The sequence below is a fragment of the Lactuca saligna genome, chromosome 3, assembly GCF_052625555.1.
Source record: "Lactuca saligna cultivar CGN05327 chromosome 3, ASM5262555v1, whole genome shotgun sequence".
Lineage (NCBI taxonomy): Eukaryota > Viridiplantae > Streptophyta > Magnoliopsida > Asterales > Asteraceae > Lactuca > Lactuca saligna.
In genome coordinates, this window is record NC_136419.1 from 106490733 (window position 1) to 106503693 (window position 12961).

Genomic DNA, 12961 nt, shown 5'->3' on the forward strand with positions numbered 1-12961 from the left:
GTTAATAAACTAACTGTAATATATAAAATATTATAAAAAAATATTTAGATGAAAATATTTTTTATTTAATTAAATATATATTAGAATTTTTTAAAAAAAATTAAAAAAACCAGTTTAAATAGGTTTTTAAAAAATTAACTTATAAATTATTTTTTAATGTTTAAAACAACTTAAAGAACTTAAAAAATAAACTAACTTATCTACTTAAAAAATAAACTAACTTATCTACTAACTAACCTGCTAAAAACAAATTTAACCTCGTACATACAACTATAATGACTACAATATAAAATGTTTGATATCAATACCAGATTCTTTTAATAAGTTACAAATGAAAAAGCTCTCGAAAAGCAACGAAAAGTAATCAAAAATAAAAGCAAAATCTTATCTTTTCCTTTTTTTTTTCTTCTTTCTATATTTCAAATCAATTATACTTTGATGAGTTTAGAATAAAGCTTCCCTTCGGCTGATCTCCTACCCTCCATCTTCAACATATGAAGTAGAAAATCGCTCCACGTGTCAATGGGTCCAGGTAGACACCAATGCACACAATCATTATACAAAGCCACGTTCTCATTGGGCCAATGTCCAAATTTACTAGGGTGTCCATCAGGCCTTAACAACATGGGTTGTGTTATATCCAAAAGCCTAAGTTTGAGCCCATTATCCTTGGCCTTCTTTTCGGCCCATTTAAATTCTTCCATTTGGGATAAATACATTTCCAAATTTGAACCCTCTAACCTTATTTCATTGCTCTTAAATGGTTTTTTCCTAGGGCAATCTCCCCCTTTGTTCCAGTCCCCACCCTCGAAATGTGTCGGTGCAAAAGTGCGTAACATTACTACCCCTTTGAAGTTTTTTCTACTCATAATTGCTTTGTACGCTGTACGAAACGCTTTGTGATACCCAAATGTCATTGGATAGTCAGTGATATTGTCTTTCTGACAATATTTACAACCAATTATTTGGCCTTTCTCATAATAGAGCGAGGGTCGTGAGAACCAATGTCCTCCATTTATGATTAGGTAATTGAAATCGTCAATGTGATTGGTCCAAGCATTGTCAAATTCGTCTAGGTAGAGACTGAAGATGCCAGCTAGAGTTGGGTCATCGGTACTAGGCTCTTTGAACTTTACCAAAAATGGTGACCAATATGTGGCAAGGGTGAAGTTGTATGATTCATAGTACCAACGTTTGAAATTTTCGTCTTTTGTGGTAGAAACATCAATCGGATATTCAACCTAGCAATATAATTGCGAGACACGAAAATTATAAAACTTGAAAAATGGTTGTCTATATGATAGTTAATACATGTAAAAACTACTAAAAAAACCAGCCACTAGATGATTTGACTCATCTAGTTTGAAAGTTTAGGATTAAGAAAGAATATGAGCATTTTCATTTAAAAGATACAAATCGAAGTTTATACTAATGGAATACAAGATATTGGACAGATGGACTGAAAAATAATCATAAAAAAGAGACAATAAAACGTTTAAAAGAAAAACGCTAGATAAAGGATTCTAACTATTACCGTTCAAGAATAAACAAAAGAAACTAACAATTAGAAACATACCACGTTCTATTAGTAATTTTAATATTAAACTAAGATATATGTGTCTATTCACTTAATATATCCGATTTAATAATAAAAATTGAAGGCCTAAATTAACAAATATTTTCAATAACCATAAATTGATCAATTGATAAAAGCTTCACAAAGCAATTGAGCCAATCAAAATTTTCGAATGACATAAAATCTAGCTAAACAATGAAACATATGTATATATATTTGGTGTAGGTAATGATGATTTCGGTGGAAGAAGATAAGATGAATCCATTCATGTTGCCATCAAAATTCTGTCACCACGTAATATACTATATTTCTTAAAAATAAAATAAAATAGTCAATTTAGTACATAAAAAAAAAATCAATTATTGATTATCTTTTTTTTTTTTTTTCTTAAAAGGGAATCACCCCACTCATTTTTGACATTCTACACGTTTTAAATTCGAATTCCAAGTTAATATTTTTATTAAAGTACAAAAAAAGAAAAACAAAGGTTTTTTTTTTTTGATATTATAATTATAGATAAATTGATTTAGCGTTATATTGATCTATAAGGATCCCAAGATACAGTAAAAATTAGGTTAATGAAAATGGTGTCAGGAGATCAAAACTCAAAAATCAGCAAAATGAATTTAAGTGGGTACGAAATTTTAAATTATTTTATTAAAAAAATTCTTATTATTTTTATTGATATAATATGTATATAAATATATCATACAATTATTTATACAATCAAAAATAATATATAGAAAGTAATTACAGGTTAATTTAGTTCCTGATAAACTGCTGCTAAAACTTACCCTTGGTTTAAATTCATTTTTCGAAGTCTCTAACCATCACAATATTAATATATTATTGCCACTTCTTACTAAAGTCCTCCATATGAACCTAATTAAGTAAATTTTATTATTTTAATTATCAATTAATTTAATTATATAAATATTCCGCATCAAAAATATTAGTCGGTCACCTACTGTATTCAAGTCAACAAAGCAATATAATACAAACTAAATTATATCTTAATTCTTTATATTTCCGTTATTCAAGGTTTCACATTTCCCAAAGTGTTCTAAGATTTTTTATTTTATATCTTTTAAGTTTTATTAATATTTTAAAGTATCATATACAATAAAAAAAATGCTTTTCAATCGCGACTTATACAAAGTTACAAACCTAATAATACCTTCAGAAAACGAAGTTATAACTTCCATATTTTACTTATTTATAACTAAAAATATATATTCTTTCATTAGTAAAATCTACTTTAATTGAATACATAATTATAAAAAATCAAAAATTTAGATCTATTCTGTGTGAAAATGAGAGCTCAACAGTCAAAAGTTCTCGACTTTTCTTTCTAGGAGTTACGAATCTTGTGTCTTTTTTCTCTACACAATGCATGTAAAAAGACAAATTCACCCTCACCTTCTACGCTCGAATGCAAACATGAAAGAAACACCAAGAACAGTAACGTGACCAAGACTCGATCCTTTTAAATTTTAACACAATAAATTAATTTCTGTAAATAAAATATTGATTTCTTCAAACCCCAGAAAATCAACAATTGTCATAAATACAAAGATTGAACAACAACGACGTGATCAAGATTCAAGACTCAACCTTTTTGTTACCCAGAAATTTTGTTTTTCATAAACCCAGAACATAAGTTAAACAAAGAATATAAAATTATAAATGTGTTTAGAAATTTAATGAGAAACGATGAAAGGATTTGATTATATAAAGATGAACATACCCTAGACAACATGCAAATCAAAGATTGCATTTGATTCCTGCCAACAGAATCACCAACAAACGCCAAAGCTTTATCCCTCACGATTTCCAAGAACTGATAAGGATTAAAAACAGGAAGATCACATTCATCGGGTTTCCATTTCCACTTCATGTAATCTGAATCGGGTCGCCCATATTTCTGGCAGTTTTGGTGTTCATGGATTGCCCAACACGTGGTGTTATGGTAGTAAGGAGCATTAGGGTTTGGGACCCACTCGCCGGAAAACACGTCGCATTTGTGGTGGTTATCGTCGATGGTGATGAGTTGATCATGGGGGTGGTTCGCCGGCGAGATTGTGTCCGGTGAGGTGGAGGAGGGATGGTTGGAGGAAGATAGAGATGGGAATTTGTTGAAAGGGAAATAGAGAGGGATTACAGTGAGGATGATTAGGGTTAGGGTAATGAGTAAGAGTGTTTTGGAGGTGCTTCGATGGGTTGTACCTTGAGTGTTCTTGCCATGAGGGCTCCCAAACCCAAGCCCAGTCTGTTTCATGAGAGAGAGAGAGAGAGAGAGAGAGAGAGAGAGAGAGAGAGAGAGAGAGAGAGTCAAAAGATGTAACTTGTAAGGTGGTGATCCATCTTTTAATAACCGTTTTTTCAACATTATGTTTTCCGGTTACTTTTATTGAGAATTAAAAAAAAAAAAAAAGAATAGAAAAAAAGAAAAAAGTAAATGACAAATCGTGATATACAACATTAATATAAAAAAAAATGATTTGAGAGGGTAACTATGTTTGAAAATTGTTCAAAAAAAAATTATGTTTGATGAGTAAGATTTTTATAAAAAAAACACCTAAAAAACAATACATTTTGTTAAAATGTCATCTTATGGTAACTAATATTTGTAGGTGAGGGACAAGATATTACTAGTAAAAATTAATCAAGAAAAAAAAATTGACTAAGGATGTTAACAATGTTTCAAAATCATTAAAAAAAAATATCACCCAAGTTTTGACCGTCCAATCAACGTCTTTAAACAAAAAACAAAACCAACTATGCATTTTGTTCATACGTTAACCATTGATAATTGGCTCCCTATTTATTGGTAGCACATCATTATAACTTGTGACTTGACAATCCCCGCTTAATGACATAGTTTATTGTGTTTTTTATATAAAGAATTGGATAATGTTTTTTGAAAATATCAAATTTAGATAATGTTGTTTGAATGATTTTAAAATATAGTTACCTGTATGAATAATTTTCCCTTGTTATCTTGTTTTTGCCCCTTAATTAATTTTTACTGGTAATATGCTTCCTTTCACTTCGATTACAATAAGATGACATTTGAATAAAATGTGCAGTTTGTTAGTGTTTTTTTTTTTTTTTTTACATAAAAACTTTCTTTAGATAATATTTTTTGAAAATAATATTTTTTTAATGATTTTGAAACATAATTATTAAGTATTTTTCTAAAAAAGAAAATGTTAAATAAAAAATAAATAAAAATAAAACAGTCAATTTATTCAAAATGGCCCATGGACCAAAATCATTAATAAAGTTAATTATTTATAGAACCCAAAACTAAAATTAAAGTATCTTTTCGAGACACAATCCATAAAAAAAATGCGTACATTAGGGACCGAATTTATAATTTAATCCACTTTTAATTACCAAACTATTTTAATCTAAACGAACATATAGATTTACTTATGAGGGGTGCTTTCTTTAAACCACAAAATTGTAAAATGTGTTTGTTAGGTATTGTTTGTTTTTTTTGAAAAAACATTTTCAGACCTCTTTTTGCTGCGCAGCGCAATACACGCATATCACTTTTCATTTCGCAATTTTTTGTTTTTTAGAAGTTTTCGGATTAAAAAACATTTGCGCGTGTTTTTCTTGCGCAATATTTGTTTTTGCCTCTTCATACCTCTTTCAATATTTTTTTTTGCTAAAATATTGATTATATATTGGTGAAATCTTATTTCACATTTTTTTTTTTGTTTTTTTTGGTATTTTTATAGTTTTTTTTTTAATATTGAATAATAATAATTTGTTGATGAAATATAATTATTTTATGTTAAAATATATATTTTTTTTTTGTTAAAATATTATTATTTTTTGCTGAAGTATCACAAACATGCTTCTTATTACAGTTTGCATCCGTTTGATCCACCTCTTCTACTGCAGACTTTTTGGATTTTTTGTAACGACCCAAATTTTCCAAAGAAAATTTTCATTTTTGATTAACCAAACACATTTCCAAAAATCCAGAATTTCCAAAACAATTGTTTCAAATCCATATTGATTACAACTTTATTTTCAAATATCAGAGCGTCCCATAAGGTCGTCTGAGAGAGAGAGTGTACGTCGTGCCATCAAGTTTTGCCCTTGCCCTTGGACTCAGATGAACCTGAAACAAATCCACAAACTGTAAGTGAATGCTTAGTGAGTCCCCCATAACATATCTCACACACAAACCACATAACACATATCGAATTAGTCATACACTACATATATCACATAAGTCATGTATTTGACAATTAAGGAAACCCTCCTGGGTCTTATACCAAATGTCATGGGAACCTCCACGTGGTTTTTATCTGCCATGGGAACCCCTTCATGGTCTTCCTTCCTTGGGAACCCCCACAAGGTCTTCCTGCCTTGGGAACCCCCACAAGGTCTTCCTACCAGACAAGACATAATGCAAACTATACAAGCAAATATTTTAGGATGTCATGGAAACCCTCTAAGATCATATACCAAAAGCCGCGGGAACCCCCACGTGGTCTTCCATGCAAATAACATACTATCATATCCCACATTCAATCGATAATCGTATCTCATAAAATAGGTCGGCCTTAGTGCCTTATACTCATTGATATGGTGAGAAGTCTCACCTTTCACAGGCTGAAGTGGTAAACTGTAGTCAAATATATCCCATGCTGCTCCACCCAAACTGCCTATAATCAATGAGTAAATAACTCAGTATAATCCCATAAATACCCCCAGGGTCAACCCTGGTCATAGTCAAGGTCAACAGTCCATATTGACCTTGACTCGTTGAGTACAATTAGTCCATCGTCGGGTTCCCTGCTTCACTCACCGACTTGCCGAGTCACCCGAGGGACTCGTCGCGTTCCTTGATGTTTACTGTCGTAAACCACCAACCGTACACCCCTGAAAGTGAACCCTTAGCCGTAAACCCTTGGTCGTAAACCCTTGGCCGTGAACCCTCTCGACTTGGCGAGTGACCAGAGGGACTCAACGAGTTCTCACGTATTCGGTTCTTTCCAGTGGGATTTAAGGTTTCAAACTTCAGATCCATACTCTCCTAGTGAGGATATCACGTAAGGTTGCAAACTTTATGTGCATGCATAGCCTTACATGGCCATAGCACCGAAACTAACCTTCAAACAGGGTTTTCATGCATGGAGAGGGAATGGGCTTAATAAAAGGTGCAACTTTATGATATTTGGGACCTAAGAAGGTCAATATCTGGAACCATATCCTTGTGATAGGTCCACATCTATGATTGCTTCTATTTTCCTCAAATTTGATCACAACTCTCAAATAGAATCTAGGCTCAAAGTAACAGATTCATACCTCAATTTAATGCCTAAGACAAAATAGATGCTTGATCTAACACTTCTCCCTTGATACTTCCTATTCAAACTTGGAATCCTCCCCAAAATCTCAATGATAAGCTCCCAATTGATCTTACTTCACACACAAGAGGGTTTGCGGCCGTAAACGTTCTTCTATGGTGCTAAGGGAGGTTACTGGGGCGGATAATGACGTTTATATAGGGGGAAAACCCAAAATTTAGGGTTTTCTTTAAACAGCTCGGACTCGCCGAGTTGACCTTCGACTTGTCGAGTCGTTCCCGTTCTATGTTTCTTGATCTCACGAACCTACTCGATGAGTTGACCTTCTAAATCACCGAGTCCATGCATAAGTCCTTTCTAATTCAAACCAGGTGTTACAAGTCTCCCCCACTTGAACTAGACTTTGTCCTCGAAGTCTGCTGACTCAAACAAATTGGGGTAATGATCTCGCATCTCCTCTTCTGGTTCCTAAGTCCATTCGGAGCCTCTCCGATGTTGCTATTGCACTTTCACCAGTCTTACTTCCTTATTCCGAAGAGTCTTCGTCTTCTTATCCAAGATGGCAACGGGCTTCTCGATGTAGTTCAAGCTCTCATCCACCTAGATATCACTCAATGAGACAACTGCAGCCTCGTCTGTGACACACTTCCGAAGTTGCGACACATGGAATGTGTTGTGAATTTGGCTAAGCTCCTCTGGCAGATCCAAGCGATGTGCCACCTTTCACGCTTGGTCCATGACCTTGAACGGCCTATATACTGAGGCTTTAACTTGACCCTCTTTCGAGACCTGATGATCCCTTTCTAGGGTGATACCTTCAGCAACATGAAATCCCCCACCTAAAACTCAAGATCGGTTCGCCATCGATCAACGTAGCTTTTCTGACGGCTCTACACGACTCGCGACCGGTCGCGCACTTGCTGAATCAATCCGATAGTCTTGAGCACTACTTCAATTCTACCCATGACACGGTTTCCAACCTCATCCCAACAAACCAGGGTCCTACACCTCCAACCGTATAACATCTTGAACGGAGCTTGATGGATACTATCATGATAACTGTTGTTGTACAAAAACTCTGCCAGTGGGAGATACGTATCCCAACTCCCTCCAAAATCCAACACGCATGCCCGTAGCATATCCTCCAGTGTTTGGATCATTCTCTCACTTTGACCATCGGTCTGGGGGTGGTACACCGTGCTAAAATGTAGCTGAGTGCCCAACTCCTCGTGGAATTTCTTCCAGAACCTGGATGTGAATAGAACATCACGATCAGAAACTACCAACACAGGAACCCCATGTCTAGCCACCACCTCATGTACATAAATATCCGCCAACTTCTCAACGAATATACTTTCTGATATCGGAATGAAATGGGCACTTTTCGTCAGTCTATCCACAATCACCCATATGGCATCCATGCCCTCGCCGTCCTTGGCAACTTTGTAATGAAGTCCATCGTGATCTCCTCCCACTTCCACATAGGAATGGGTAGCGGCTGGAACTTACCATGAGGCCACTGATGCTTGGCCTTGACCTTCCTACAAGCAAAGCACCGCTCTACAAACCAAGCAATTTCCGCTTCATGCATGGCCACCAATAATTCAGCCTCAAGTCCTATACATTTTCGTAGCTCCTGGATGTATAGAGAACTTGGACTTTTGCTTTTCCTCTAATATCTTTGTCTCACTCCCCCGGTCACCGGTACCCAGACCCAACCACACTGCATCATGAGACCACGACTATGCTTAACAAATAATGGATATTGTCCTCAGATCCTCTCTATCTTCCAATTCTCTTTCTTCACTCCCTCAACCTGAGCCTCTTTAATCATCTCCAACAATGGAGAGATCACTGTCATCCTCAAACACACACTCCCAATCGGGGAACCTACCGTCTTATGGCTCAAAGCGTCGGCCACTACATTGGTCTTCCCTGGGTGGTATAGAATCTCACAATCATAGTCTTTTAGCACGTCCAAACCACCTTCTATGTCGCATGTTGAGGTTCTGTTGGTCCATCAAATACTTCAGACTCTTGTGGTCGGTGTAAATGGTACACCGCACTCCATACAAGTAATGTCTCCAAATCTTGAGGGCAAACACCACTGCTCCTAGTTCCAGATCATGAGTAGGGTAATTTGCCTCATGCGGCTTCAACGATCGCGAGGCATAACCTATCACACGTCCTCTCTGCATCAGTACCGCACCTAACCCTGAAATTGATGCGTCACAGTACACCACCAGATCACCTAATCTCTCTTGTAGAACAAGGATTAGAGCCTCGCACAGTCTCCGGCTCAAGGTCTCGAAGACCAACTGTTGATCCGTACCCCACCAAAACATCACATTCTTCTTGGTCAGACGCGTCAATGGCACCACAATCTTGGAGAAATCCTGGATAAATATTCGGTAATAACCCGCTAAACCTAGGAAGCTATGAATCTCTAACGCATTCTTCAGTACTTCCCATCGCATCACAGCCTCAACCTTGGTTGGGTCAAATAATCTCTCAGCCAAAAATCACACTTGGAGAACTTGGCGCACATCGTCTCCGCCCTTAAGTTCTCCAACACCTCCCTTAAGTGTTGTTCATGCTTTTCCCTGGTCTTAGAATAGACCAGGATATGATCAATGAAAACGATCACCGAACGATCCATCATCGGTCTACACACCCTGTTCATAAGATTCATGAACGTTGTTGGGGAATTGGTGAGACCAAACGACATCACTACAAACTCATAATGCCCATACTGAGTCCTGAAAGCCATCTTCGGTATATCGTCATCTCTAATCCTCAACTGATGGTATCCCGAACAAAGATCAATCTTGGAAAACCAAGACACACCCTACAACTGATCGAACAAATCATCGATCCTTGGAAATGGATAATGGTTCTTCACTGTTAGCTTGTTCAACTCCCTATAATCGATGCACATCCTATTCGATTCATCCTTCTTTTTCACGAAAAGAATCGGTGCTCCCCACGGGGAACTGCTCGGACGAATGAACTCTTGGTCTAGCAGCTCCTGAAGTTGCGCAGAGAGTTCCAGCATATCTGATGGTGCCAACCGGTATGGTGCCTTTGCTATCAGAGCGACACCCGACACCAAGTTAATGCGAAACTCCACCTGCCTCTCTCGAGGCACTCCTGGTAACTCTTCGGGGAAAACATCCCGAAAATCCCGAACAATCGGCATACTGCCTACATCATTCGTGATCTCTACCCTTGTACCCGAGATATAAGCCATAAATCCCAAACAACCTTGTTGTAGGGACCTCCTAGCCCTCGCAGCTGAACAGAGGGTCGGCCCCTGCAATGCCCTATCACCATGTACTACCAATTCTCCCCTACTTGGGGTTCGAACCCTCACCAACTGTTGCTCACGGTCAATCATGGCACTGGTGGCCCCCAACCAATCCATCCTAATAATTACTTTTAGCCCTGGCAATGGTATTGGGACTAGGTCGACACGGAATCTCTCGCCAAGCACATTCAGGACACCATCCTGATACACCCCCGCCGCACTAATGGTGCGGTCATCTGCAATCTCCACCTCGAGCGGGGAATCTAAAGTTCCCGGCGTGTCCCGGAACTTCTTGCTAAGCACAAGAGATACGAACGATCGGGTAGCAATCGAATTAAACAAGACATGAGCAGACATACCATTGACCGAAAAGGTCCCTATACAAGCATATAGTACACATAAGCGAAACATATACCTAGAGTAGAGAAGAATGAATACATACCAGCCACAACGTCTGGCACTGCCCGTGCCTCCTCAGTAATCAACTAAAATGCACGGCTCTTCACTGCTAGAGCTTCTACCTTAGCAGGGTGACCATCGGTAATCCTCATTGTGGTAGGCGCAGGTGCCGCCACTGCTCCCCCTCCTCCCTGCAGCCTCGGACAGTTAGCCTTTTTATGGCCAGTTTGGTTGCAGTGGAAACATATCAGGCCCTTCTTGGGGCAGTCCCTGCTTATGTGGCCCGACAGACCACACGTAGAACACACCGGGTTCGACCCCGAGCAAGCTCCCCGATAAGATCTCCCCCACTTGGCACACCGACCATGGCCTTGCTGGCCCTTACTAGACATATCCAAGGTCTTAGGCTTCTTATCCTATCCTACTACTACCTGAGCCTGCTCAGGCTTCCGCTTCGTGCGAGATTCCAACTCCATCTCCCGTTCCCAGGCCTTCTCCACCATTTCATTTAGGGTCTTTCACACTGTAAAACTCACAAACTCCTGAATATTATCCCTCAGCATGGAATGATATCTGGTTCGCCTCATCTCCTCATCGGTAGCGCATTGTGGAATCAACAAAGCTCGTTCCCGGAACTTGGCAGTGATCTCCGCCACAGTCTCGGTGGTCAGCTGCAAATCATGAAACTATCGCACTAGACATTGCACCTCAATGGGTGGTGCAAAATCCAAATGAAATCGTCGAACAAACTTGACCCATGACATCTCAGCCACCCTGGCTGGTCCCACATGTTTAGTAACCTCGCTCCACCAATCTCGAGCCCTGTCTCTCAGCATGCAAGAAGCAAACCCAACTTTTCCCATATCCGGGAAAGAACTCATGCGTTGGGCATTTTTGATATCCGCCACCCAGCATCGGCTGACAATGGGGTCCCTAACCCCGAAAACTCCGGTACCCCACATGCCTTGAACTCCCGGAACGAGGGAGTCTGGGCCCCAATATGACCTGAAGCAATCTTAGCCCTGAATGATCTGAGTCTCTCCTCCATGATCTCCATTATGCCCTCGTTGACCGTCCCAAAAATGACTGGGGTAGCTTCAAGGATGCCCCTGGTAACCTCAGCTGCAATAAGCCACACAACCTCTCATCTATGCCGTCTGAAGTGTCACCCGATCCATTCCTGGATCCAGATCCCAATCCTGATCCTCCCGCCCCGAAACGTGTCACTACCATGCTGAACCGGAATGTCATAAATCATAACGATCAGGATTTCCATAAACAGATCTCTCTTCACCGGTCCTCCTCGTCATCATTAGATCTAACATTGGTTTGGGTACAGGTCTTGTGCTTCCAGTAGTACGGGCCCAATACTAACTTCCATACCTACTTGTACCTTTCCCCAAGGCTCTACCTGATAACTCCAATTCGTCCCATAATAAGCCATGTACTACAAACCGCCGCATAATCCAAATCCTAGGTAGGTCTAATATTTTCGCTACCTATATCAAACAGACCAATCTTAACAGGTTGCCTTTATGCATGAAAATTATACACAGAAGAAGATCAAATAGACTTTTGAATAAAAGATTCTACCCTAGGACCAAAACCAGACAAGGAACGGGAAGCAAGGCCAAATCGATCATTCTAAGACTATAAGCTCCTAATCGTATATAATTTTAAAAGCATACATATAGCAAATCACATACGATCATCAAGCTTAAATATCAGTATAATGTGGCTAACACATTGGAAACTACTTACTTGGCTCGGCCGATCGTGCGCATTGCACTATCTTCTATTCGTTTCTTAAAAGTTTTTAAGTTTTATTTTGAAACAATTTATCATTTCCTTAGTTTGAGTCCTGACACACCTAAGAGTGTGCCCGAACCCCTCAAACCAAGGCTCTGATACCAACTTATAACGACCCAAATTTTCCAAAGAAAATTTTCATTTTTGATTAACCAAACACATTTCCAAAAATCCAGAATTTCCAAAACAATGTTTCAAATCCATATTCATTAAAACTTTATTTTCAAATATCAGAGCGTCACATAAGGTCGTCTGAAAGAGAGTACACGTCGGGCCATCAAGCTTTGCCCTTGCCCTTGGACTCAGATGAACCTAAAACAAATCCACAAACTATAAGCGAATGCTAAGTAAGTCCCCCAGAGCATATCTGTCACACCCCAAAACCAAGAACGGCGGAAACGTTCTGGGATGGAGGACGTCATGTAAAGTATCATAACACAATATAACAGTAAACAAGCAAACAACATCATCCATTGCATTAAATATATAATTTTAATACAAGCGTGTTCCGTACAGTTATAGACACCAAAAATGTAA

The 12961-nt window shown here is 38.4% G+C and overlaps 1 protein-coding gene across 1 annotated transcript; it reads right to left on the bottom strand.

The window, feature by feature from the left end:
* Nucleotides 1–276: 276 nt before the first annotated feature.
* Nucleotides 277–3898, bottom strand: LOC145037101 (protein trichome birefringence-like 19). Its single transcript, XM_078985672.1, has 2 exons — nt 3324–3898; nt 277–1241 (listed from the first exon to the last, which is right to left on the bottom strand). Exons 1-2 carry the CDS (start codon nt 3852–3854, stop codon nt 429–431), a joined length of 1344 nt encoding a protein of 447 aa, XP_078841798.1. The 5' UTR covers nt 3855–3898; the 3' UTR covers nt 277–428.
* Nucleotides 3899–12961: the final 9063 nt, after the last annotated feature.